Source organism: Canis lupus, chromosome 22 (genome assembly GCF_048164855.1).
Source record: "Canis lupus baileyi chromosome 22, mCanLup2.hap1, whole genome shotgun sequence".
NCBI classification, from domain to species: domain Eukaryota; kingdom Metazoa; phylum Chordata; class Mammalia; order Carnivora; family Canidae; genus Canis; species Canis lupus.
The window spans coordinates 17,393,914-17,421,076 of record NC_132859.1 but is presented as its reverse complement, the minus strand read 5'-3'; the positions used below and the strand labels follow the sequence as shown (position 1 = coordinate 17,421,076).

The following is a 27,163-nucleotide window of genomic DNA, read 5'->3' as shown; positions in this document are numbered from 1 at the left end:
GTGGGGTGCGTGGGAGGCGCGCAGCTGGGGGCGCGAGGTCGCTCCCCCTCGTCACCCGCAGGTGGCCCTGCTCGTCTGCCCTCTCCGGGGTAGGGTCCTAAGCCGCGCCACCCTCGCACCCCCTCGGTGTGTCTGCGGAGGCAGGGAGCCCACGCATCCTCTGGGAAAGCAAGCCCCCCGCCACGCAGAGGCGACGCCTCGGAGGCTTGAGTTCCGCGGCGACCCGGGTTTCCAAATCACGGAAAGCCAGGCGATGGGGGTCACAAGCGGGTCTCCCGTCGTCTCCGCAGACCCTTTGGGCGGACAGGACAGCGTGACGCCCAGACGTTGAGGCCAAGCGCTGGAGGAGTCTCCGGGGCCGCGAGAAGGCGCAGAGGCGCAGCGGCCGCAGGCACCGCACGGGTTCGGATCCTGCCGGCCAACCGAGCCCAGCCGCCGCGAACGCGAGTCTCCGCAAAAGTTGCGCGCGGTTCCGCTCCTGGGCACCGCGTGGGGCGAGGTCCCGCGGGGCACCACGGCCGCCCACGCTCCGAGAGCCTCCGCAGGAGAACGCAGGGCTGGCGGGGACTCCGTGGCAGAAGAAATTTAGTGGCGGAAGGCTTTGGGGGGCAAGGCGGGCGGCGCGGCTGGGCCTGGGGCTGGGGGAGCTGCCCCGGGGCTGGTAGCCCGGGTTCCGGCGAGGCCGGCCTGGGGGAAGCGGCCCGGGGGACAGCCCCGCGGCCCCCTCCCTCGGGATTCCGCAGGCCGCTGACCCGGCCTTTATCTCGGCGCGGTCAGCAGTCGTGGGGGCTTCAGGAAAGAAGACAAAGGCCCGGTGTCACTGCAGGCGGGGGCTCGGTTTCCTGACTCTCCGCTCACACTCACAGCCTTTAGCGTTTGCTGGGGCGGGGGGGGGGGGATTTTTAAAAAATATGTGTCCAGTTTCCTTCCCCCCCTCCCCGAAACAAAGAAAAAGCAAAAAGCATATTCGCCTTCCCTCCTCGTCCATGGAGATGAAAGTTTCCTGGGATCCTGTCCTTTCCTCGCTTTGCCTGCCCAGGGAAATAATCTCCCTTTGCACAGAGAGGAGAATCCAGGGAAAGGTTTTGTTTAATTCGGCTTGTTAGTATTATTACCCACAAAGTCAGGCCGAGGTCCCAACGTGGAGGGCCCGAGCTGGCCGCCGGGGTGGCGGGGCTCGGGCGCCTCTGCCCCGTGCGCTTGGCCTCGCCGGGGACGTCCAGGGTCTCCCGCGCCTCCTCCGCCCGCCCGGCACTGGGAGCACCCGGTGCTCACGCGGACCCAGCCATTTCCCCCGAATTTTGTTTGGAGCTGCCCGAGAGCGACCCCTCCGCGCCCGGGGCTCTGCGCTTGCAGCGCCGCCGCTAGGCCTGCGGACGCGAGGCGCGGGCGGCCCAGGCCCGGGTCGGCCGAGCCCCCCGCCCCCCGCGGCCCCGGCTCCCCACCGCCCGCGGCGCCTCGGCCCAACCCGCTTCCTGCGTTTGCCCCGAGGGTTTCCCGTTTCTCCACAAAGAGCGAGGGGGGCCTCTCCCACCAGCTGACCTCCGCAACCTCCCGCCCGGTCGCTACCTACTGCTTTTTGAAGAAAGAGGGAAAAAAGGTTCAAACAGCTCCGCGTTCCAGGGGGAGGCGCCGGGGGGCGGGAGGCGCCGGCCGGAGAGCCTCGGAGTGGCGGCTGCGCCTGGACTCTAGCGCCTGGCTGGGTGTCGCTCGGCGGGTCAGCTGGGCCTCGCCTCTCGGGGCCTCTTGCCTTGGGAGAGGAGCGAGGGCGGCAGGAGGAGCGCCGGGCCAGGTGCGCTGGCTGTGCGTCCAGGGCCCAGGTAGTCACCGCCGTGGCCACTGCGTGTGCCTCCTCCTAAGGGTCAAGGAAGGGGCTGGGGTAGGGTAGACGCATCAGCCTGCGCTGCGACTTGGAAACGTGCTGCAAGGTCTGGGCTCTTGAGGGCTCAGGGTGGCTGTGGCCAGTGGGCTAGAATGTCAGACCCCACAGGATTACTAGGGAAGGTCCTTCCTTCCTTCCTTCCTTCCTTCCTTCCTTCCTTCCTTCCTTCCTTCCTTCCTTCCTTCCTTCCTTCCTTCCTCCCTCCCTCCCTCCCTTCCTTCTTTCTTTTCTTCCTCCTTCCCTCCCTCCCCTTCTCTCTTTCTCTTCTTTCCTCCTTCATTCATTTAGGGTCAGAAAACCATATTGACCATGTACAAAATGGGCATTTTGACCTTAGAACACTTAATTACTTTTATAACCCTGCACGGTGTGTGTGTGTGTGTGTATATATATATATATATATATATATATATATATATATATATATGATTATTTCTATTTTATAGATGAGAAACCTGAAATTCAGGTGAGTCTTTGCTCAAGGTCAAACAGTTAATTAAAGGAGGTTCCTGGGCTCTACACTAGTTCTTCCAGGCTGAACAGGCCTTGCCCCATCATCCTGCACAGGCCACCTCCCTGGGTTCACATGGTCTCAGAGCAAGCTTGTCAGAGCTTATCACCAAGCTGGAGCCTATGTAGCAAACAGCAGGCACAGCAGAATGTTCTAGGGGGACAATCTGCATGCAGCTCAGTCCTGTGATTCCTTCTCTGGCTGGCTGCCCCTTTACCCAGCTCCTCGAACACTGAACACTGGCCTGCAGGGCCTGTGCCCCTCAGAGAACCCAATGAGCAGCCAGGCTCAGTGCTCTCAGGTCTCTCCATAAAATTTCCAAGGCTGTTTGCCCCACAGATACCTAGGTGACCCCTGGATGGTCCATTCTCTTCTCAGGACCTCTGGTTCCTTAAATGTAAGCTAAGAGATTTGGGGTCCATTCTTTTGTGACAGAATGGCTCCCTGTCTCCAGAAAGTAGAAAGCAGATAAGACTGCCTGGTTTCAAGAATCCCTAATTTCTTGTTGTCCCTAAGGCAGAACTAGGGGCATGAACTTTCCTTCCAACAGCTCCATGCCTCTGGTCCCCACCACACAGGAGAGGTGTGTCTTCTGGTCCCATCCTTTCCTGTAGGTCCCACAGATCTATTCCTGGAAGCAGGGGCAGCCCTATGGAGGCAGCTGGACCCACAAGGCATGGTCACCTTCAGCTTAGCTCCATAGAGTGGGGGACTGCAGGCCTCCTGAGCCTGACCAGGCAGCTTCCTGGCTCCAACTCCCCCACTCCCCCCCGGCCCAGGGGTTCTGGTGCTCCAAGCCTCCATTTAGGGAAGACCTTATTCATGGGCAGACTGTCTTGGGTCTGACCCAGTTTCCTGGCCCATTTCTCCTGCCCTACTGACTGCAAGAAGCCCGGGTCGGCCCCTGATTTCCATCGACCACTAGGGGGCTTTTTAGAAACCTGGAGCTCTAAGCCTCCCTTAGTGGGAGAGCCAGGCAAGGGCCTGAGGGCACCTAACCGCAGGTGAAATATCCTGAGCTGCATGCCCACCCAAACTGGGGATGTAGAGAAGTGAACTCTTTACTTATGCAAAGGGGAAGCAGGCCCAGGACACCCTTGGGAGTAAGGAGTGAGGCCATCCCAGAAAACACCCTAGGTCCCCATTCCATAATTTCCTTGGTGCATGTACTGCACTGGCAAATATTTCTCACGCATTCCCCCCACCCCCGCCCCCAGAACAGGACACCTCACCCCCTTCAACCCAAGTATTTTGACTGGGCAGTCTTAGGAGGTAAGGGATGGCTGAGAATTTGTGTTTAAATGTGAGGAGGGGGTTCATATTGTCAGTGATGAGTGTGAGGATGTTTACATTCATACAAGTGCATACACACTCCTCATTCAATACAATGTGGAGCAATTCATTACCCAGGCCATGAGAAATTGGCAGGATATTTGCATCAAACTCTAAGTTGTATTTATAGTATACCCTGACAAACATAAATACATACACCCAGATGGTCCAGCCATCTAGACCAGACTATATATGCTAAGGCATAATTGCTATATATCAGGAACTCTCTTAAATACTTTTGCTCTCGCTTAGGAGTTCCTTAAATCATCTTCTCTAATAGAAACTCAAAAGTGCAAAGAAGGAGAGGAGAGAAAGGAAATGAGAGATGAAGAAAGTCAGCCATAGCCTCAAACTTTTAGCACTAGGGGAAATGACCGAACTATAGAGTTATGGAGAAACCCCTAGGGCTGGAATTAGAGACAGATGTCTTCCTGTGGGCATCCACTGGGAAGTGGGGGTATAATCTATCTCCTTTCTCTGTGTGGGATCCCTCCCCCCATCCCTGTGTACATCAGGAGTCCCTCACTGATTCTTCCATTTCATTCTGCAAACTTGGTGAGATTGCCACTACCTCACCAGCCTTGGGTGTCTCTTGCCTTTCAGCTCTTGGGGACAGAGAGAGGCTATCCTCCACGGCTGGCCTACACCAACTTCCCCTACCTCACTGAAGCCTCTGCCCTGGACACTCTCCTCTTTTGCTTTCTCTGCCTGGGATAGCAGTTAGGGGGTGCCAAGAGTCAACCCTGGAACAGACAGCCTCAACCAGCTCAAGCAAAGGCTCTGTATGTAGTCTTTGTTATCATTCAGCAAGCCAGGATTATATACCAAGAACATAACTGCATATATTACCAATGACTTATGAATGCAACGCACGCTGTGGTCCCTCATAAGCACTCCTTGAGTATTAGGCATATGGTTATTACAATGCCTAAAATATATGCCCTCTCTGAAGGCGAATGACAAACATATACACCTCCCATCCTGTCACCAGGACACGACTTACACTGTATGCACATATTTGTAGCAGACAGACTACACAACTGCCCATGGGATACATGTTCACACCACAGAAAGCACAGACAGACAAACACATAGCAGTCCAGTTTCTTTTCTGCAACTCCTCTTAGCCAGACAGTGGTGCGGTGGTTCACTAGAAGCACCCAGATCCTAGGCCTGACCAGTCTCTTGGGCTTCCCACCTTATCTGAACCTCCCTCTCCAGCCTAATGCTTCCCTCTCCCCTGGCACTGACGGGCTCCAGTCGAGGTCACAGGCTGATGATCCTCAAAACAGCCACGACTTCATCTTCCAGCCTTCTAGCCTCCCCAAGGAAGCTGGAGGGACGAAAGATATCCTGAATCAGAGCCACTTCCCCTCGGGCCCAGCTACACATAACAGGGATCCCACCCTGATGGTCCCACAGTGTAACCACTAGTATAGGCTGGAGTGTGAGGCCTGCAGCCTTCATCCCTGTCACCAGCTGCCCCTGACCCACTGGTCTGCTTGGACCTGTGCCCCCTGCTGTCCAGGCCCAGAGTGGGGGGCACTGAGGGACAACAATGCTGGAGTGGGATCCGGCCCAAGCTCCACCACGGTGGAGGGGAGAGCTGGCTCATACTTGTCATCCCATCCGCAGATCGAAGGCTGACCACCCCTAATATTCCTTGAGCTCCCCGGGGCTGTAACACGGTCAAATGCCCGCATGCCTGCGCAGAAGCACCGGTCTGAATTCGTTATCTGAAGTCTCGGTAGAGGAAGAGAAGGGGAAAAAAATAGATTTCTACAGCCACACAGTATGTTCATTCCTCCCTGATACTCCTAAATCTCTTACGCGTATTTCAATGTAAATGAATTCTGATTATTAAAAATAATAAGGCAATCCACGTAAGTCGCTCCTTACATTTGTACAGAGGTTGGCAGCCTACAGAACATTTCCTCAACCAAGATTTTATCTATTTGGAATAAACTCTTCTGGTTACTGTATTTGTCTGGAAAAATAGAGACGTATGAGTTCAATATAATGAAAACACAGTGCATACACCTAGTACGTCTGCGTAAGAGGTAAAATACAAACTCGGATGGGTGCAAAAATCGAACAAATTCTACGTACACCCACGCCTTGTGAACGAACCACGACTGATAAAGTCTCTTTGATGACGTTAAACAGCCCCAACCGACCAGCGATGACACAGAAAACAAACAATCCCCCGGAAAACAGAGCGGCAGCAACCACAAACGCCCTCCACTCGGGCTGCCCTCAACCCTTATTTATCTGAAAGAGAATAAAACTTTGCTGGAAATCTCTCTCCCGTACCTAGCTGCTGGACAAACTTAGGCGAGGCAGAAATAATAGAAGTCCGTGTTAAAAGAAAGAACAAAAAAATTTATTTGGGAATTGACAAGACGGTAACAACAAACAAACAAACAAAACAACAAAAGTGCTCTAGTTCTTTCTAGAAAATTTGGTCCTCCAAACGACACACTACGAAACAACCAGGTCTAGGGTTTTTCGGGCCAGCCGGCTCCCCGCCACCAGCCCGCCTGGTCCGACTGCTGCCAGGTTTCACATTTCTCCTGCCCAAGGTGGGAGAAGCAAGACGTTTGCAAAACAAAAATCAGAGAGAGGACAAGCCGTCCCCGCAGCGTCCGCCGGGCAGGCAGTGATCTCCCGGCACTCTGGGCTTGCATCGGAAGATCCGGGGAAATTTGGTTTTGATTTGTTTGTTTTTAGACAGATAGAGAGGGGGCAACCCTCCAATTGGTAAAGGAAACCGACTTCTACTGAGCAGATTCTCCTACCTCTCTGAACACAGCTTTTTGAAGGCCCGACAGGAATTCTACTTCAAATCTCCTGAAAGAGATTTTCATGTTTTGCTTTAGCAAACTCCAAGGCCACAATACTTCGCCGGTTTTCCCGGTTAGTTTTTTCTTTTTTCCTTTTTTCCTTAAAAAGACATTTTAAAACGTTATCTAAAGCAGCCCTCCTGATCTTTTGGGCGAAGCCTCGGCCAGCCGCCGCGGGCCTGCAGGCGCCCGGAGCGCCGGGTCGGGGAGCGGAGGACGCGCAGCCCGCCTGGGAGCCGGCGATGAGCTGCAAAGCCCTGCGCAGGCCGCCGCGCCAGCAGCCCGGCTCCCCGCTCGCGCCCGCCCCCCGCCCCACTCGGGGGCCCCCGCCAGCGGCTTCTGAGCCGCTCCCAGAGGCTACGTGGAGCAAACACACGTTCGTCCCTTGTTCGGGCGGCGCGGGTCTCCTCGCCCGCCCGGACCCGCGCTTGCAGCCAGGGATGGCGCGGCAGCCGCCGGGCCGGGGAAGCCGAGCGCGAGCGCACCGACCTGTGTGAGGAGGCCCGGAGGTCCGCACCGCCGACGCCCGGCTGCACCGCGGCCCCGGCGCTTCCCCTCCGCTCTGAACTCTGCCTCGGGGTGTCCAGCCCGGACGCGGGGGCGCCGGGAGGAGACGCGGCCTGCAGAAGGCGCGCGGAGAGGCGAGGCGGCCTGCAGGCCCGGGCGGCGAGGGGGCGGCGAGGGCGGGCAGGCGAGCAACGGGAGTAGCGGTGGAGACAAAAGAGGGGCGAGCGGCGCGGCGGGGAGCCGGCAGGGGCGGAGGGCCCCGGGCGCGGGCTCCGAAGACGGCCCCGGGGCGCGTGGCTGCGGCCGCGGCCGGCGTCGCGCGTCCCTGCATCCTCAGAGTCGGCGTGCGCGGGGCTCTCAGAGGTCGAGGCGCGAGTGCAGCGCGCCGGTCTTGGAGTCGTGGTCCCAGTACGAGCAATGCATCATGGCGAGCTCGGGCTGCCGGGCGCAGGCGAACTGCAGGCCCGGCGCGTTGGCGGGCGCGGGCGCCGGGGGCGCGGCGGCGGCCGGGCTGGCGGGGCTGAGCTGGCCGGGGGGCGGCGCGGCGGCCGCGTGGTGCGGCGGGGCCGGCGGCGGCGCGGCGGCCGCGTGCAGATGGTGCGCGTGCGGGTGCGGGTGCGGGTGCGGGTGCGAGTGGGGGTGCGGCGGCGGCGGCGGGGGCGCGGCGGGCGGGCCCCCCAGGCCGTTGTAGGAGTTCACCACGCCGGGGGGCAGCGCCATGCTCTGCACGCGCGAGTACGGCCCGTACGAGGCGGCCGGGCCCGCCAGCCCCTTGACCACCGCGGCCGCGCCCGGGCTGCCCGGGCCCGCGGCCGCCGCGGCCGCCGCCGCCGCCGCCGCGGCCGCCGCCATCTGGCAGGAGGCGTAGGGCATGGGCGAGGGCGGCTGCGGCAGCGGCCAGGAGTTGTTGAGGAAGCCGGACTGCAGGTACTTGGGCGGCGCCAGGTAGCCGTAGCCGTCGGCGCCCGCGCCCGCCACGCCGCAGCCGCCCGCGGCGCCCCCGGCCGCGAAGAGCCCCTTGCCCGGCTGGAAGTGGGCGGGCGGCGGCCGGAAGGGCCGCTTCATGCGGCGGCGGCGGCGGTAGTTGCCCTTCTCGAACATGTCCTCGCAGGCCGGGTCCAGCGTCCAGTAGTTGCCCTTGCGCTCGCCGCCGCCCTCGCGCGGCACCTTGATGAAGCACTCGTTGAGGCTGAGGTTGTGGCGGATGCTATTTTGCCAGCCCTTCTTGTTCTTCTCGTAGAACGGGAACTTGGCGATGATGTACTGGTAGATGCCGGACAGCGTGAGCCTCTTCTCGGCGCTCTCGCGGATCGCCATGGCGATGAGCGCCACGTACGAGTACGGGGGCTTCTGCGCGGGGTCGGGCTTCTCCGGGGCCGCCCCGGCGCCTCCGCCGCCGCCGCCGCCGCCGCCGCCTCCGCCGCCTCCGCCGCCGCCGCCGCCTCCCTTGCCCGGGCTCGGCGGCGGCGGCGGCGCCTCGGGCTCCTTGGCCGCGCGGCCGGGCTCCGGGGCCAGCAGGGCCCCCGCGGCGTCCTCGGGCTCGGGGTAGCTGGCCATCATGGCAAAGCCGGCGCGCCGCGGCCGGGCAGCCCCTGCCCCGTTCCCGCGGTGCCCGCGCGGCGCAGTCCGGGCGCGCGAGGCGGCGCGCGGCCGAGTCTCAAACTTCTGGGCACCGCGGGCGCCGCCCGTGCTCGCCGGCCGGGCCTCTCGCTGCGCTCCTCTGCTCTCTCCCTTCCCCTCGGGAGCGGCCGGCGGGAGTGGAGCTCAGCCTCTGGCCATGGGGAGTCCGCCCAACAGCGAGGGGCTCCGGCCCCGCCGCCCCTCCCCGCCCAGGCCAGTCCCCGCCTCGGTGGGTTTTCTTCTCGGCGCCCTTCCCCTCCCCCCACCCGCCGGTTTTCCCGAGGCGCGACCCGCGTCTCCGGCGGAGCTGCCTGCCGCGGTCCCCAGTGCGCCGGGAGCCTGGCTCAGTGCTGATTCGTATGGGCTCCGCCGAGTTCCGCTTGCGTCAGGCGCCTTCGCCCCTATAGCGGGGCGGCCAGTCGCGCACGGGCGAGTTCATCTCCAAGTCACTTTCTGTGAACGCCCCGCACGGCCCGGGCCGGCCTGCGCCCCTCCCAGCGGGCCGAGGGGGGCCCGGCCGGCGACCCGGCTCCCGCTCCCGCTCCCGCTCCCGCTCCCGCCCCCGCCCCCGCTCCCGCTCCCGCCCGCGCCTGCGATCCGCGGGGCTCGCTCGGCCGGCCGGGCGGGGAGATGCCGAGGGCCCCCGCGGGGGGCGTCCGCGCTCGGCCAGGGCTCGGGGAGTTCGGGCCCCGGCGGGGAGAGGCGCGCCAAGCCTCCTCGCGGCTTTCAGGTGAAAGAGAAGGACTCGGCGGCTCTGCCCCTTCGCCGCAGTTCCCCGGGGCCGAACTTCTAGCTTGGGGCCGGGGGAGGGGCGGGACGGCGAGGGGGCCGGGCGGCGGCGGGGTGGAGAGAGCTGCGCGGTGGCTTTGGGAAAACCAGCCCAGAAACGCGTGTCACTGAACCGAGCAACCTCGGCCTGGCCTGGCCTGGCGTGGGCCTGGCCGTCGTGCTTCCAGAGGGACTGGGCCGGATGGGGCTGGGGAGACGGTCGGGGAAGAAGCGCCCAGGAGCCTGGCCTGAAGCCCTTTGTCCTTCCTTGCTCTGCCTCTGGACGCTGGGACCGGACCTCTCCCCAGAACCCGCCTTGTAACCCTCGCTTGGATGTGTGCTTTAACAACACCAAGTAGACTCTCCCCTAGTCCTGCTCCGACGCGGGCGCGAATGTTGCCCGTGGGGCTTTGGGGGACTTGGTCTGTGTGTGCGCCGTTATCACACACACGTCATGGGGCCGGTCTGTCCGTGAGACACGTGAGATACCAGCTGCCCAGGTGCACATGTGCTGGTGCAAAAACACAGGTATGCACACGTACAAGGTGAGATTTATATTTATGGATAAAACATTTATACTTACTCGTGTAATGGTACATGTGTGTCACCTATCAGTAAGTGTGGTTCTGGGATGTCGCATCTTCTCTCTTTTTCCTCTCTCCTTTCTTCCTTCTTCCCTTTCCCTATTCCGACACAGACTGGGAAGAAAAACAAGAGGCTGGGAGAGGCATTTGTTCAAATCTCTCTCCTGACATTTGTCCTGATCTTTCTCCAGGGCTGAGGGGTGAATGCTCATCTACCTGCAGCAGAAGTCTGAATGGGTCCCAGTCACACCTGCGTGCCAAGAGATTGTCTCAGGGGAAATTAATGCTGACACGAAAGGCAGCTGTGCTTTTTAACAGTTTAACTTAGCCTCAACAAAACGTCTGCCATCATAAAGTGTGAGAGAGACGTCCGGGTGTTTTGAATCCTCATGCCCCAAACTCCTTGGTACTAAGGGGGCCGGGATACTTTGGGGAGGAAGGTGAACTGGATGGATGTCATGCCAGGTTGTGTCCCATGTCTGGATTGGCATGCCTGGAGTGGCCACCCCAAAGCTCATTACTACCACTTCCTCTTGGGCTGCCCAGTCTCAGAGGAAGCCTGAAGAGCCCTTAGTGGCCTATGGGCCCAGCACCCATGGCCACGTTTGTGTGTTGCCTGCTTCCGGCTCAGCTCTCTGATCTACATTGTGAGATTAAAGGAAAGGAGGACGGGGTGATGGGCACTTTTGGAATTCAGCATCGTGCAAATGACTACAGAGAGGTCAGCAGGGCAGTCTGGTCTGAACACTAAAGTGAGAGGGAACAGGGCTCTCCTAAACTCACTTCAGTAAATTCCCTCCCCTCCCCTCCATTTAAGTATATTTTAGGGTAGCTTGATTGTTTCTCCTGCTGCTCCCATTATACACTGGGGTAAGCAGCACCTCTTCAAAACCTCTGTGGCTGTCTCCTGAGCAGGAGTGCAGGTGTTTTTCTTCTTTCTCACCCCCATCCATGCCCAGGCTAGGGGTGGGAGTGATGTGAATTTGGTTTGGGGCTGCTGCAGATTGACCCTAGCGCCCCTCCTCCCCCTCGGTCTGGGCAGGGGGAAGAAAACAGTTGGGTCTGGCCCCAACCTGCGGGTGTGTGTGCTCTCTCCTCTCCTCTTTTTTTCTGACCACCCAGGCTGGCTCTCTGTCTCGCTCTCCCCCTTTGCAGGCATTTCCGCTGCTGGCCTGCAGCAGCCAGGTGTAACAGCATTGTTGTGTGTGTCATCACTTCCCCGAATTCCAAACTCGGCTCCCTTTTCAGCCTTTAAGGAGTGTGTGTGTGTGTGCGTGTGTGTGTGTGTGTATGTGTGTGCGTGCACGTGTGGGTAGGAGGTGGGGGTAAAGGAAGGAGTTCCTGTAAAGGGTCTTCTGGGTGGACAGGAGTCCTGCTCCTTTCAGGTATTGCTGTCCAGGAAGCGGTGGGGCGCGCCTTGCCTTACTTCCCAGCCCTCTAGGGCCGGCCGGGGAGGGCCCCGCTTCCTGGCGAGGTCCAGGCCGGCCGACCGTGTCGAGGCTCGTGGGGGGGCATCCTCTCTCCCCGCGGCATGGCGGCGACGCCGGGCCTCCGTCCAGTGACCTCGGGGCGGTGCCCACCTCGCAGGCCCGGGCGGAGCTCCGGGCCTCTCCGTCCGGGTTTCCCGGGGGCCTGCAGCTGCAGCGCGGGAGCCGCCGCCAGTGCCTCCTGCCGGGCTTCCCGCCCGGGCGCCGCCGGCGGGGCGCGGCCCCCCTCCTGCGCCCGCCCCGCGCCCGCGAGGCCCCGACAGCCGGCGCAGCGGTCCACTCGGCTCTCGGCTCGGGCTCGGACGCAGGACGCAGGACGCAGGGAGACGCTTCTCTCCGCCCCGGGGGGGATCCTGCATCGGGCCGCCGCCGAAGCGGCCGCGCCTCTGGGGATCCCGGCGGCCGGGGTGGGGGGGAGGTGGGGGGCTCCGGCCAGGTGAGCGGCCCAGCGGCCCGAGGTCGCCGCCGGCTGCTCGAATGAGGCCCCGAGGTGCCCTTTCCCGGCGGGGCCCTGCTACACCCTCCGGCTTCCCGCCGGGCGCGAGCGCAGAGGGACCGAGCCCGCGGCAGCCCTCTCCCTGGGGTGCGCAGCCCTCTCCCTGGGGTGCGGCCTCTGCGGCGCGGCGCGGCGGGAAAGGTGAAGCCCGGCTGCGTGCGCGGGCACATCCCTGCAGCTGCACACCTCAGCTGTCAGCGCTACTCCCGGCTCCTCCTACGCCCCCTGGACTCCAGGTCTCTGCACCCCCGTCACATCCCTCCATCCACTGCTCCCCGGGCCACCCCGTATCTCCTCCCGTTCTCCTTTTCTCCGCTATCCTCACACACTCACCTGTTAGACTAGTTCAGATCCAGCACAGTTTGGTAGAAAACCTGACACTCTGATGCCTGGCCTTTAAGCTTCTTTACACACTTGGGCACTCAGCTATCTCATGACACAGAGTGACCTCTTGGGTCCATGTCTACAAGCCTGACACCAAAAGCCTGTTGCTGCTTTGATATCTTTGGCTCAGGGTTAGGGTGACTGAGCTGCCACCTGGATGTTCCCTTGGTGAAGTTGCTTCTCAGAGTTCTTTGGGAAGCTCAGGTACAGAACATATTCCTGATGCACTTTAACACACACAGGCCACTCACACAGGCTTTGTCTGTGTTTTGTAGCTGAGCTCCCTGCCACGCAGACAGGCTGCAGCCTGAGTGAGTGCTTGGTTCTTCTGCACACACCCACATAGCGCCAGGCCCCAGGCAGGCCCACAGTATTTTGCCTGGTTGAGACTGGCAGAGACACCCAAATCTATGCTTGGGAGAAAGAGTGAGAAAGAATAGAGAAGGAGAGAGAGAGAGGAGAGAGAGAGAGAGAGAGAGAGAGAGAGAGAGAGAGAGAGAGAGAGAAGAAGAAGCCATTACCTTCTGGGGAAGAACTCACAGATGAGAGGTGTTTCCAGTTGGTATCTTAGTGAATCCTACACCCCTCACTCTGTGTTTGGCTGGGCTGGGAGGGTTAGACTAGCGTTCTGGGCTCCTCCTTACCTCACTGATGTTGGGCCTCAAGTTCACTAGCATCTCTTTGTCCCAGGGAGTGTGTGCCCTACCCTTTACCTGGCTGACTGCCCGGCAGTTGTAGGCATTTCTTCTGGTTGAGCCTAACTTAGGGAGAAAAGGCAGAGGGGGCGGGTTCCTGGGCAATGTGGGACCTTCCCTCTCCAAAGACTTTTGGGATGCTCCCAGAGACATAATTCTTGGGTGGCAGGATGACCAGCTTCCTTTGGTATCACATGGCCATTACTCCCATGGCCCAAAGCTATTTTTTTCAGCCTTAAACAGTGAGTTCAGGTGCTCACTGCCACTAGGTGCTTTCTGTCCCCTCACCCCCACCCCATGCTTGAGAGCATGATGTGTTGTTGTTTAAAGTTGCCTTGTTGCCTTTCTCCACACCCACACTGCAAGCCTTGATGGGTAGGGACTCTGTCCTCCACTTCTTACTCACTGCTTCCCACCAGGACTGGCTTAATGTGTTTTAATGACATTGGATACCGCCTCCATTCCATAGAGAGAATTGAGAGATGCCACTCTCCTTGTAATGAAGCTGGAATTTCCAAGAAAGGGATTGCAGGTGGGTAAGAGTGGCTGGAGCATGGAGGGCCAGCTCAGGATCTGAGTGTCCTCTGGCATTTGGGGCTATCTGTGATTACAGCTGCACAGCCATGTTGCTGAACCCTGGGCCAGGACACCTTCCTCATGCTGAGGACCTGTGTGAGACATTTACTAAACTTTACTAGAAATAGGGTGGCCTTGGCATCTGTAGCAGCTAGCTTATAAGGTAAGGCCAGTTGTCCGGAGCCCCAGGAAGGCCCATGAGGGGGTGGCTGAAAGTGTACTTCCTTACTCCCTGCTCAAGCTTCTGTCCACAAATGGGCACTGTGTACGGAGCCTCTGTGCAGGAGGGCGGTTTTACATGCCTACCTTTGTTTATTATTTTATTTATTTATTTAAAACATTTTTAGATGCCTATCTTTGATGAAGTCCAGAGGAAGGGGGAGAGAAGGGCCAACTTTTGTGTTTTGCAATACTGGCCTTCTGAAGATTTCCCTCATGCCCAAATTGTGTGTGTGTGTGTGTGTGTGTGTGTGTGTGTGTGTGTGTTGCATAACTTGCATATGTAAACACTGCATCTCAAGTATACAGCCTGATGTATTTTTATATACAGTGCACCATGTAACCACAACCCTGATCAAGATATGGAATATTGGAGCACCTGGGAGGGTTCAGACAGTTGAGTGACTCTTGGTTTTGGCTCAGGTTATGATCTCAGTTTGGTGGGATTGAGCCCCCGAGTCCAGCTCTGCACTCGGTGGGGAGTCTGCTTGAGATTCTCTCTCCCTCTGCCCCTCTCCACTGTGCTCTTTCTCTCTCTCTCTAACATAAATCTTTTAAAAAAGATATGAAATGTGAACATTTTTGTCACCACTGATGGTCTCCTTATAATTTTTCCTCTTAATACCTACTCCCAAGGATAACTGTATTCTGATTTCTATCACCATAGATGGACTTTGCCTGTATATAAATGGAGCATACAGCATGTACTCTTTTGTGTCTAGTTTCTTCTGCATAACATATTTTTGATATCCATTCATCTTGTTGCATATGTCAGACATTAGTTTCTCTTTATTGCTGTATAATATTCCAGAATTTGCTTATCTGTTCACCTATTAAGGGACATCTGTGCTATTTCCAGTTTTGAGATATTATAAATAAAGCTGCTGTCAACATTTTCACACGTCTTTTTCTGAAGGATGTTTTATTATTCTTGCGTGAATACCTAGGAGAGTAGGCATATATGTAGTGTTAAAAGATATTGCCAGTGGTTTTCCAAAGTAGAACAAATTACAGCACTGTGCAGACAGACAAACATACTGTTACAGGGCATTTTCCTTATAGATAGCATTCTCCACTGTGTATCTCCAGCTACTATCAACAGCATCACTGTAATAGAATAAAATAGATACCCTTTGTTAAGCACTTATTTTGAGCAAGAAACTTTATATTCATGTTTTCATTTCATTTTTATGACAAATCTAAGGTATTGGTACTATTCTCATTTTATAGATGAAGAAACTGAGGTGCAGAGAAGCTAAATAACTTGCTGAAGGCTCCCAGACAATAAATGGCAGCTGGATTCTGCAGCCCTGAGTTTCACCTCTATTTGCCTATGCAAGGTCAGGAAGTCCTTCCTTCCATCCGACCAAACCTAGCTGTCATTTATGAGATCCATTTCCTATAACTTTTGGTTTTCCCCATATACATTATCACAACCAATCCTGAGATCAATGTACACACACATATGTACACAATCATTGTCTTAGCCACACACACTTACTGTGAAGAAGAAGGGCATGAGGAGGGCCAATTCAGTGAAAAACACAAAGGTTGCCGAGCCTTGGGCTCAGCAACCTGATAGTGTGCCTCTTAGGGAATTTGCAGATGATTGGACCAGGGACAGTTCTGCTTCTGGATGCTATAGAGCAGAATTCGGAACCCATCGTTTTCTGAGAAGGGCATTTGGTCTTCCTCCCAAATGCTGAGCCAAACCCATGACCATGATGCATTAGGGGCATTAGCCTGAGTGTCTCTTCATTGACAGAGTTTGTCCAGGGATGGTCATCTTTTCCTAGAAGGAGATAAAAACCTGGGAATGGGATGCCTGGGTGGCTCAGCGGTTGGGCGTCTGCCTTCGGCTCGGGCGTGTTCCTGGAGTCCCAGGATCGAGTCCCACTTTGGGCTCCCTGCATGGAGCCTGCTTCTCCCTCTGCTTGTGTCTCTGCCTCTCTCTCTGTGTGTGTCTCCCATAAATAAATAAAATCTTAAAAAAAGAAAAAAGAAAACCTGAGAATGTTGTACCTTGCTTGGGCTTGGGAAAGTGTTGAGTAGGGAGGCAGATTTGTGTGGTCTGAGTGGGGAGAAAGCATCAAGTCTGGAGAACTGCACTTGTGGCAAGAGAACTTGACTGGGCCCTGCAAGCAGTGGTCACTCTGAGGAGAGCCAAAAGCCTTCTTGTGGTCCTAAAAACGTTGTAACCAAGTATCCCAGCCCCTGGGCTTGAGCGAAAGGGGTGCATTGACCCTGTGGGTGGAGGCAGTATATGGGTACTACACTCTGTGCAGCTGGCTCCTCCTCAGGCCCCTTTTTAGACTAATTGAGGGCTTGCTGGGCTCCGGGTTTGTAATTGGGGGTAATTGTTGACAGGCTGCTGTGGTGGTACAAGCAGGCTTTTGTTGGGGAAATAGTGGTCAGGATTTTGGTGCTTTGAGTGGGAACACTCCAGCATTCTGGTCTGCTCAGTTCCAGGTACTTCTTGGTACCTAGCCTTTTGCTAGGGGGCAACATTTCTAAGGAATGGGGACTGGTACCATGTTTGAACAGGAAGGGGTCCACTCATTTACCGAATGGGAGCTCAGGTCCAGAAACGTACGAGGTCTGCTTTAGGCCATAGAGGTAGATGGAAGGGAGGGCCTGGTACTATAATTGATGCATGCCTCCCCACAGGCTGGGAGGCCCCATGGTGGAATGGTTAACACAGACCTCTGTTCCAATTCTTAGGGTTATCAGCCTGGAAAATTATGAAACCTTGCTGAGTTTTAGAATTTTATCATGCTTTTATTTTTGCTTTTTAAAAAGATTTAATTTATTTGAGAGAGAGCACGAGCAGAAGGAGAGGGAGAAACAGACTGCCTGCTGAGCAGGGAGCCTGACATGGGGCTTGATCTCAGGACCCTGAGACTATAACTTGAGCTGAGGGCAGCCGCTTAACTAACTGAGCCACCCAGGCACCCCGACTTTTATCATTTTTTAAATAGGCAATATATTCACATATATCAAAAAATTAAAAATATTGAAGGCTTACAGTGAAAAGTCTCCCTTCCATCTCAGTCTCCAGGTTACCCATGTCACAGGTAGCCAGTGGCCCTGGTTTTATATATATCCTTCCAGATGTATTTTATGCACATACAAACACATGTACGTGAATTCTCCTGCCCTCCTTCACTTTTTGCATATGGCAGCATCTAATGCTCTATACTTCAGAAATCTTTCCATATCAGTGCATTTTCTTTTTACAGCATTAGACTTTAGAGTATTAGGCTTCTTCCAATCTTTTGCCTTTTTAAAAAAGATTTATTTATTTATTATTTTAGAGAGAGAGCGAGCTCATGCAAGCAGGGAGAGGCTGAGGGGAAGAGGATGAGGGAGAGAGGGGCAGAGAAGCAGACTCCCTGCTGAGCACAGAACCTGATGATGATGATGATGATGATGTGGGACTCAATCCCAGGACTGGGAGATCATGACCTGAGCCAAAACCAAGAGTCAGAGGCTTAACTGATGGAGCCACCCAGGCGCCCCCAATCTTTTGCTTTTATAAAGAATATTGTAATGTATAATCTTGTATATGCCTAAGTTTGTAGGTGTGTGCCTATATCTGTAAAGAAAATTCTAAAGTAAAGAGTTAGGTCAAAGGGTGTCAGAGATGTGAGTATTTGTAACTTTGGGATGTTACCAATTACCCTTCTTATTTATGGAACCACCACTATACACGCCCATAAGTGTATGGGATTCCTGTTTCTCCACAGCCTCACTAACACACATCTTTCTTTCTTTTTTTTAATAATAAATTTGTTTTTTATTGGTGTTCAATTTGCCAACATACAGAATAACACCCAGTGTTCATCCTGTCAAGTGCCCCCCTCAGTGCCCGCCACCCAGTCACCCCTATCCCCCGCCCTCCTCCCCTTCCACCACCCCTAGTTCGTTTCCCAGAGTTAGGAGTCTTCCATGTTCTGTCTCCCTTTCTGATATTTCCTACCCATTTCTTCTCCCTTCGCCTCTATTCCCTTTCACTATTATTTATATTCCCCAAATGAATGAGAACATATAATGTTTGTCCTTCTCCGATTGACTTATTTCACTCAGCATAATACCCTCCAGTTCCATCCACGTCAAAGCAAATGGTGGGTATTTGTCATTTCTAATAGCTGAGTAATATTCCATTGTATACATAGACCACATCTTCTTTATCCACTCATCTTTCGATGGACACCGAGGCTCCTTCCACAGTTTGGCTATTGAACACACATCTTTTTATTTAAGAAATAAATCCTACAGATATAGTTGTGGACCCTCCTGTACCTTTCCTCAACTCCTCCCTGTTCCTCCCTCTCCTGAGGTGATCACCATGGTAAACTTGGTGCTTAATAATCCCATACCTGTTTTTATACTTGTACTGCAAGTGTATCCACTCCTAGGCAATACTTAGTATTGTTCTGTGTTTCATAACTTTATATAAATGGTATCCTGCTGTTGCAGAAAGACACATGCTTGCTTTTTCATTCATCCTTATGTTTGTGAAAAGCTCCTAGTTGATACACAAAGACAAGCTCCATTCCTTTTCACTATGTTGCACCATGCCATTGTGTGCACACACCACTGGATACGTTTCTCTTGAGGGATGGTTGGGTTATTTACTATTCTTTACTGTTACCAGTAGTCCTTCTATGGACCTTCTTATATATGTCTGCTCACGCTCATGCGCTACACTTTACCAAGAAGTAGGACTGCTGGATCAAAGGGCACAGACATCTTCAAACTTTACTAGTTATTGTTAAATAGCTTCTTTGTCAGTAAATCAGAGAGAGTGATGCCTATATCCCAGAAAGTCAGTGTCAGTGAGTGAAATGGTATAGTGGGAGAAAATCTGGGTTTGGATTTCAGCAGGTCTAGACTTAAATTTTGGCTCAATGATTTATCTGGTGTGTGACTTTGGGTCTGTTATTTAGCCTCTCTGTGCTTTGGTTCCCTAGTCTGCAAAACAGTAATGATAGTATGTAGGTAGCAGGGTTCCTGAGAAGACTAAGTAGGATTCAGTGGGAAAAATAACACAGGATCTGGCAAAGAGGAGGCACTAAAAAAAAAAAAAAGTCTCAGCAATTATTATTACTATTTACATATATTTATTTTTTATTAAACTCTATCCCCAATGTGGGGATCAAACTCATGACCCCGAGATCAAGAGTTGCATGCTCCAGGTGCCTGGTGGCTCAGTCAGTTAAGCTTCTGCCTTTGGCTCAGGTCATGATCTCAGGGTCCTGAGATTGAGCCCTGGTTGTGCTCCCTGCCCCATGGGGATCCTGCTTCTCCCTCTCCCTCTGCCACTACCCCCTGCTTGTGCTCTCTCTCTCTGTCAAATAAATAAATCTTTTTTTTTTTTTTTTTTTTTTTTTTAAAGAAAGAGTTGCATGCTCTACTGACTGAACCAGCCAGGTGCCCCAATTATGATGATGATGTCTTTCATCTCTTTGTTTTTTTAACCTGTTATTGTGGTAGATTTCATTTAAAAAAAAAGATTCTATTTATTTATTCATGAAAGACACACACACACACACAGAGGCAGAGACACAGGCAGAGGGAGAAGCAGACTCCACGCAGGGAGCCCAATGTGGGACTCGATCCCGGGACCCCAGCAACACATCCAGAGCTGAAGGCAGGTGCTCAACCACTGAGCCACGCAGGCGTCCCTTGTGGTAGATTTCAGACTTACAAAATAGGAGAGAGGATAGTACAATGAACCCTCATCTGGCTCTACCCATTTCTTCACCCATCCTTGATGAGATTCTTTTGAAGCCAATCCCAGAAATCCCATCCATGACTTCACTCATAAACATATAAGCTTATATGCCTAAAATATAAGCACTTAAAAGAAGCATAGCTACCATACCATCACCATACCTAAAAATTGAGCGGGATTTCTTAGTATATCAAACTCACAGTTAATATTCAAATCTTCTCAATAGTCTCAAAAGGATTTTACTGTTGGTTTGAGTCAGGATCCAAACAAGATCCATACATTACATTTGGTTAATATGTCTCTTAAGTCTCTTTTAATCTATAGGTATCTTTCTTCTCTTTCCTCCTTGCAATATATCTGTTAACAATAGAGGGGCGCTTGTCCTATGGAGTTTCTCACAGCCTGGATTTTGCCGATTGCATCCCTGTGGCATCTTCTAGCATGCTCTCCTGTCCTCTATTTTCAGTGCATCGTAGATCTAGAGGCTTGGTTAGATCAGGTTTGATATTTTGGCAAGAACACTTCACCAGGAGTGTTCTGTAGTTCCATCAGGGGACACTAATGTGTGTTTTTTTTTTTTCTTTTTGGATTTTAACATTCATTGATAACCACTGCCTAGAGCTATTATTCATTAAAGTTTATTAGCAAAATCGTGATATTCCTTTTTTTGGTATATATTTTTTATTGGAGTTCGATTTGCCAACATACAGCATAACACCCAGTGCCCATCCCATCAAGTGCCCCCCTCAGTGCCCGTCACCCAGTCACCCCAACCCTCCGCCCCCCTCCTCTTCCACTACCCCTTGTTGAGTTAGGAGTCTCTCATGGTTTGTCACCCTCTCTGATTTTTCCCACCTATTTCCTTTCCCCTTTATTCCCTTTCAGTATTTTTCATATTCCCTGTATGAGTGAAACCGTATAATGTTTGTCCTTCTCCAATTGACTTACTTCACTCAGCATAATACCCTCCAGTTCCATCCACGTCGAAGCAAATGGTGGGTATTTGTCATTTCTAATGGCTGAGGAATATTCCATTGTATACGTAGACCACATCTTCTTTATCCAGTCATCTTTCAATGGACACTGAGGCTCCTTCCACAGTGTGGCTATTGTGGACATTGCTGCTAGAAACATTGGGGTGCAGGTGTCTCGATCTTTCACTGCATCTGTATCTTTGGGGTAAATCCCCAGCAGTGCAATTGCTGGGTGGTAGGGTAGCTCTATTTTAACTCTTTGAGGAACCTCCACACAGTTTTCCAGAGTGGCTGCCCCAGTTCACATTCCCACCAACAGTGCTAGAGGGTTCCCCTTTTTCCACATCCTCTCCAACATTTGTTGTTTCCTGTCTTGTTAATTTTCCCCATTCTCACTGGTGTGAGGTGGTATCTCATTGTGGTTTTGATTTGTATTTCCCTGATGGCAAGGGATGTAGAGCGTTTTCTCATGTGCTTGTTGGCCATGTGTAGGTCTTCTTTGGAGAAATTTATGTCTTTTGCCCATTTCATGATTGGATTGTCTGTTTCTTTGCTGTTGAGTTTAAAAAGTTCTTTATAGATCTTGGATACTAGCCCTTTATCTGATAGGTCACTTGCAAATATCTTCTCCCATTCTGTAGTTTGTCTTTTAGTTTTGTTGACTGTTTCTTTTGCTGTGCAGAAGCTTTTTATCTTGATGAAGTCCCAGTAGTTCATTTTCTGCTTTTGTTTCCCTTGCCTTCATTGATGTATCTTTTTTTTTTTTTAAGATTTATTTATTTATGATAGACATAGAGAGAGAGAGAGGCAGAGACACAGGAGGAGGGAGAAGCAGGTCCATGCCGGGAGCCTGATGTGGGACTCGATCCCGGGACTCCAGGATCGCACCCTGGGCCAAAGGCAGACGCTAAACCGCTGAGCCACCCAGGGATCCCCTTCATAGATGTATCTTGCAAGAAGTTGCTGTGGCCAAGTTCAAAAAAGGTGTTGCCTGTGATCTCCTCTAGGATTTTGATAGATTCTTGTCTCACATTTAGATCTTTCATCCATTTTGAGTTTATCTTTGTATATAGTGTAAGAGAATGGTCTAGTTTCATTCTGCATGTGGCTGTCCAATTTTCCCAGCACCATTTATTGAAGGGACTGTCCTTTTTCCAGTGGATAGTCTTTCCTGCTTTGTCGAATATTAGTTGACCATAGAATTGAGGGCCAATTTCTGGGTTCTCTATTCTGTTCCACTGATCTATGTGTCTGGTTTTGTGCCAGTACCACACTGTCTTGATGACCACAGCTTTGTAGTACAACTTGAAATCTGACATTGTGATGCTCCTGGTTCTGGTTTTCTTTTCTTTTCTTTTTTTCCATATCATTATTTTTAATGTCCAATGTTTATAATATGAGGGCCGGGGCTTTCTCCTCAACTCAAGTTTATAAATTTTCAATTGGCTTGTGAGGCCAATAGGGATACTTCTTCTTGTCTAATTTGGTTTCTGGGAAGACTTCATTCAGGTCCTCAATGGTCATCTGATCAAATGGAATTATGTTCTTCATCTTCTCCAGCTCTTTTTCATATTCTTCAATCCTGGCCTTTGAGAGGGACAAAAACTCAGCACAGCTTTTCACATCTTCTTTTTCCTCAGCATCCACCTGGACAGTGTATTTATCTTCTGGCACAGGAATCTTCAGGGCATGAAACTTCTTCTCAAAGTCATCTACCAAGCCAGCCTTTGCCACATTGGCCTTGTAGTAAGCCCAGTCGATAGCAGGTGGTTTCTCAGAAGAGTAGCCAACCTGGAGGTAAGCATCTCATTCCAGGATTTCAGAGAGTTGGCAATGGCCTTCTGGTTTCGGGGTATGATCCCCCCAAAAGCTACCCAGTTAATGGTTTTTAGAGCAAGTTTTCGCCCAGCCATCTTGAGATCCTTCACTGACCCCGGCGGCCCACAGTCAACACCTGGCTCTGGTTTTCTTTTTCAATATTCCCCTGGCTATTCAGGGTCTTTTCTGATTCCACACAAATCTTAAGATTGCAAAATGGTGATATTCTAATTCTGTTATTCCTTCTTCATTAATTAATTGGATTATTCCTTTTAAAATATTTTATTTATTTTTTCATTAGAGATACACAGACAGAGGCAGAGACATAGGCCGAGGAAGAAGCAGGATCCCTGCAGGAAGCCCAATGCAGGACTCAATCTCAGGACCCCAGGATTATGACCTGAGCCAAAGGCAGATGGTCAACCACTGAGGCACCCTGGTACCCCCTAACTGGACTATTCCTTTTTTTTTTTTTAAGATTTTATTTATTTATTCATGAGAGACACACAGAGAGAGAGAGAGAGAGTCAGAGGCATAGGGAGAAACAGGCTCCGTGTAGGGAGCCTGACGTGGGGCTCGATCCTGGGTCTCCAGGATCATGCCCTGGGCTGAAGGCGGCGCTAAACTGCTGAGCCACCCGGGCTGCCCCTAACTGGACTATTCCTAAAAGAGAAACTTCTCTTTATCAACCGTCTGCCTTCCCTGAGGTAGAATCCTTCAAGGACAGGCAGGATGAGAGATGGATTCTTCTTATATTTAATGACAGTGACAGTGGGACTCTATGTGATCATTTAGGAAATGGCTGATTTTGTGGGTCCTGAAAGATATTAGGCAGTGTTTTCCATTCAAAAGCAGAAAGGAAGAAAAGGAAGAAATGAATAAATGCACCAACTCCCTAATCACATCATTTGTTTCTTCACACACATTTGTTGGACCCTTTTCTACGCACTGGCTGTTCTGGGTGTGGGGATGCTGGGAGGAGCAATGCATGATTTCTAAATGCCCATGGGGAGCTCCAGGTGACAAGTACACAGCCTGAACACAGCTCCCCCAAACCAAGACACAGGTGCCATAGGAGGGAAGATGAAGAAAGGAAGGATTTCTGCCTGGGTAATCTGGGAAGGCCTAATGGGTAAAGGTCAGGCCCCCCAGGGGAGGCCCCAGTAGGGCTGAGCTGCTCATCAATACCACTGCAGGTGCTGGGGGCCAGAGGACAGCATGTTGTTGCTCTAATCAAGAGGTACTTTCAACTGTGTGCCTGTCAGATGCCCAGGGAAATACCGAGTGCTCTGGTGGACATAAGAAATTTGAACCACAATAATCAGCAAGCACTGGGTGTAATTCGACAATTTTTTTTTTTTTCCAACAAATGTTCGAATGTTTATCGTGTACTCCAGAAGCAGGCTCTGCAGGTGAGTTGGGCATGCTCCCTACCTCCAACAGTCCATGTGACCATCTTGGCAGGTTCACGTTCTAGGTGCTCTGTGTTCCCGTATACCCCTCCTCTCACCCCAAACTAGAGGTGCATTCTTAGTCATGTGGGCCTTCTGTCTGCCCTGCTAGGGCATGGTAATGGTGACTTACCCATCTGCATCTTCTCAGCTGCTTACTGATCATTCTTCAAGTTGGCTCATCACTTCTTGGAGGTCTTCCCTGGCCCAATCCATTGGCAGGCTAGGTTGGGTATTAGAGTTCCCATGGCACTTTGTCTGTGTTTCCTTGTATCTCAGCAATTATTACTCTCCTTTGTAATTTATCTTTCTTTTCTCTTTTCTTTTTTTAAAGTAGACCCCATGCCCGGTGTGGAACCCAACACGGGGCTTGAACTCATAACCCTGAGATCAAGACCTGAGCTGAGATCAGGAGTTGCAGGCTTAACCGAATGAGCCACCCAGGTGCCCTATATATTTTTTGAATTGATTTTTTTCCCCGTCTTCTACTAGACTGTGAACTCTCTGAGGGCAGTGGTTGTGTTAATATCTTTGTATACGAGTGCCTGATGTATCTGTGTGTCTGGCCAAAAATGTTAAATGAATGCCTGTAACTCCGTCAGTGCTTCTTTCTTACAGGTGAAGACTAGTCTGAGAAAAGACTATACACTCAAATGTTGTAAGTCATTGACACTTTAGTATGAATTGCTCCGTGATTTAATTACAGTTCTGTGAGAGGCAGACCCTGGGAGTGGGAAGGAAGCTAGGACAAGTGAGTCTCCAAATCTAGGCTCCAAATGTGCGTGTTCAATGAAGAGGGGAATTGAGGTAGGCGAGGGTCCTGGGAGGCTCTAGGGCAAAGGCAACGGGCAGTCCCCACAGGCCCTGCAGCGTGGGAAGTCCGGGTGTGCCAGGCCTGCCGGCGCACTAGGGTGCAGGACGCGGACCAGGCGCCCCGTGTCCCATCGGGCCGGAAACGGGGCTCGCCCGAGCGCGGGGGGCTTCCTCGCTTTGTGCCGCGCCACTTCCCCACCGAGGCCCGCCGGAAGCGGCGGCCGGCGGTCGGGCCCGCGGGCGCGCTCTCTCCCCGCCGCGCTCAGGAAGCCCGCGGGAGCCGGGCCCCGCTCGCCGCGCCCCACCGCGCCCCACCGCGCCCCACCGCGCAGGCCTGGCGCCCGGGGCCGCGGGGCGCACGGGGGCGCACGGGGGCGCACGGGGGCGCACGGGGCCGGGGGGCCTGCAACGCGGTCGCCTGCCGCCGTCCTGCCTCCGGGGTGCCCTCAGCGAGCCCCGCGGGCTTTCCCACCGTCCGCGCCCCCTACCCCCCCCGCCCCGCCGCCAGCCCTCACCGCCTCCCCCTGCTAAGCGGGCTTGGGATGCTCGTCCCCGGAGGGACTGGAGCAAACGTCCAGAGATGGGGGGCGGGGGCTCCGACTGCAGCTTCGCTGCGGCCGGGTCCGGAGACGTTTCTTTTTTTATATTTTATTTTATTTATTTTTTATATTTTATTTTATTTGTTTATTTTATTTTTTATATATTTTATTTTTTATATTTTATTTTATTTTTATATTTTATTTTATTTATTTATTTTATTTTTATATTTTATTTTATTTATTTATTTTATTTTTATATTTTATTTTATTTATTTTATTTTTTATATTTTATTTGTTATATTTTGTTTTATTTTTATTTTATTTTATTTTATTTTATTTTTTATATTTAATTTTATTTTTTATATTTTGTTTTATTATTTTATTATTTTATTTTATTTTTTATATTTTATTTTATTTTTATATTTTATTTTATTTATTTATTTTATTTTTTATATTTTATTTGTTATATTTTGTTTTATTTTTATTTTATTTTATTTTATTTTTTATATTTAATTTTATTTTTTATATTTTGTTTTATTTTATTATTTTATTATTTTATTTTATTTTATTTTATTTTATTTTATTTTATTTTATTTTATTATTTTATTTTTATTATTATTTTTTTTTCCGGAGACGTTTCCACAGGGGCTTTTAAGGCCCAAAGAGGGTGCCGCGGAGGCGTTCTTTGGGGAGGGGCAGCACTGGCCCCCAGGTGAAGTCCACGCGGAGGGAACCCCTGGCGTGGGAATGGCTGGTTCTTCTTCACAGGCCTGCCTGAGCCCTCGTTGCCTTTCTCTTTCTTTTCTTTTCCTTTCTTTTCTTTCATTTATTTGAGAGAGAGCGCGAGAGAGCACGCCAGTGACAAAAAGGAAGAGAATCCTCAAGCAGACCCCCGCTGAGCACGGAGTCCTATGCTGGCTGGACCTTAGGACCCTGAGCGCATGACCCCCGTGGAAATCCAAGAGTTGGGAAATCAGGGGTCCCAGGCTTAACCGACTGAGCCATCCAAGCGCCCAGGCCCTAGTTTTCAATGAGAAATGGGTGCCCACGGATTGTGGCACAGGCAAGGCTTCCAGGTCACTTACGTGTCAAGGGATGGTCTTTTTTTTTAAAATTTTTTATGATAGTCACACACACAGAGAGAGAGAGAGAGGCAGAGACACAGGCAGAGGGAGAAGCAGGCTCCATGCACCGGGAGCCCGACGTGGGATACGATCCCGGGTCTCCAGGATCGCGCCCTGGGCCAAAGGCAGGCGCTAAACCGCTGTGCCACCCAGGGATCCTGGGATGGTCTTTTCTTAATCTGAATAGTATACAAGAGGAAACACAATCATGTGGGCTTGGGTGTGCTCATGCACACAGTTGCACATACATGCTGCATGCTTGTATGCTCACACTTGTACACACAGTTGTGCACACAGGTGCACCAGTGTCTTCCCTGGTCTGTGTGCAGGGTGTGCAGACACACCCCTTTTGTGTCCAGGTTGAGTCTTAGGAAATTGGTCCATCCAGAATGCCTATTACATATGGCAGTCTGTGTTTGCCGAATGCTTCCCAATATTTCTTTATCTTTCAGGTCTGGGAAGGAGATTTCTGTTAAGATCCCACCAGATTTTCTTTGACTTCTGGGGTTTGGGGGCAAAATTTTGTGTGTGTGTGTGTGTTTTCCCAAACTTTAAACTATAGGAGCCATCTGGCATCTGGAAGGAGGCCTCTGCCACATATGTGGGTTTGCTTGAGCCTGCTGCCCCTCTCTCCCACCCCCCAAGACTGCCTTTAGGTGCCACTCCATGGTTGTAGAATTTGTTACTCATTCATGAATTCAGATGAACTTATCTAAGCATCTCCTCTGAACTGGCCCTTTGCTAGGTGTGGGGATCTAGAGAAGAAAGTTTTGTTCTTGCCCTTGGGGGACAGCAGTTTAATG

The 27,163-nt window shown here is 52.3% G+C and overlaps 1 protein-coding gene across 1 annotated transcript; it reads right to left on the bottom strand.

The window, feature by feature from the left end:
- Positions 1-6,086: 6,086 nt before the first annotated feature.
- On the bottom strand, positions 6,087-9,218 carry FOXL2 (forkhead box L2). The gene has a single exon (XM_072793656.1). The coding sequence runs from the start codon at positions 8,633-8,635 to the stop codon at positions 7,433-7,435; it is 1,203 nt and encodes a 400-aa protein (XP_072649757.1). The 5' UTR covers positions 8,636-9,218; the 3' UTR covers positions 6,087-7,432.
- Between the last annotated feature and the right edge of the window lie 17,945 nt (positions 9,219-27,163).

What these genes read in the sequence shown, in the direction of transcription:
- FOXL2 (XM_072793656.1), bottom strand. Translation starts at nt 8,635, where the DNA reads ATGATGGCCAGCTACCCCGAGCCCGAGGACGCCGCGGGGGCCCTGCTG.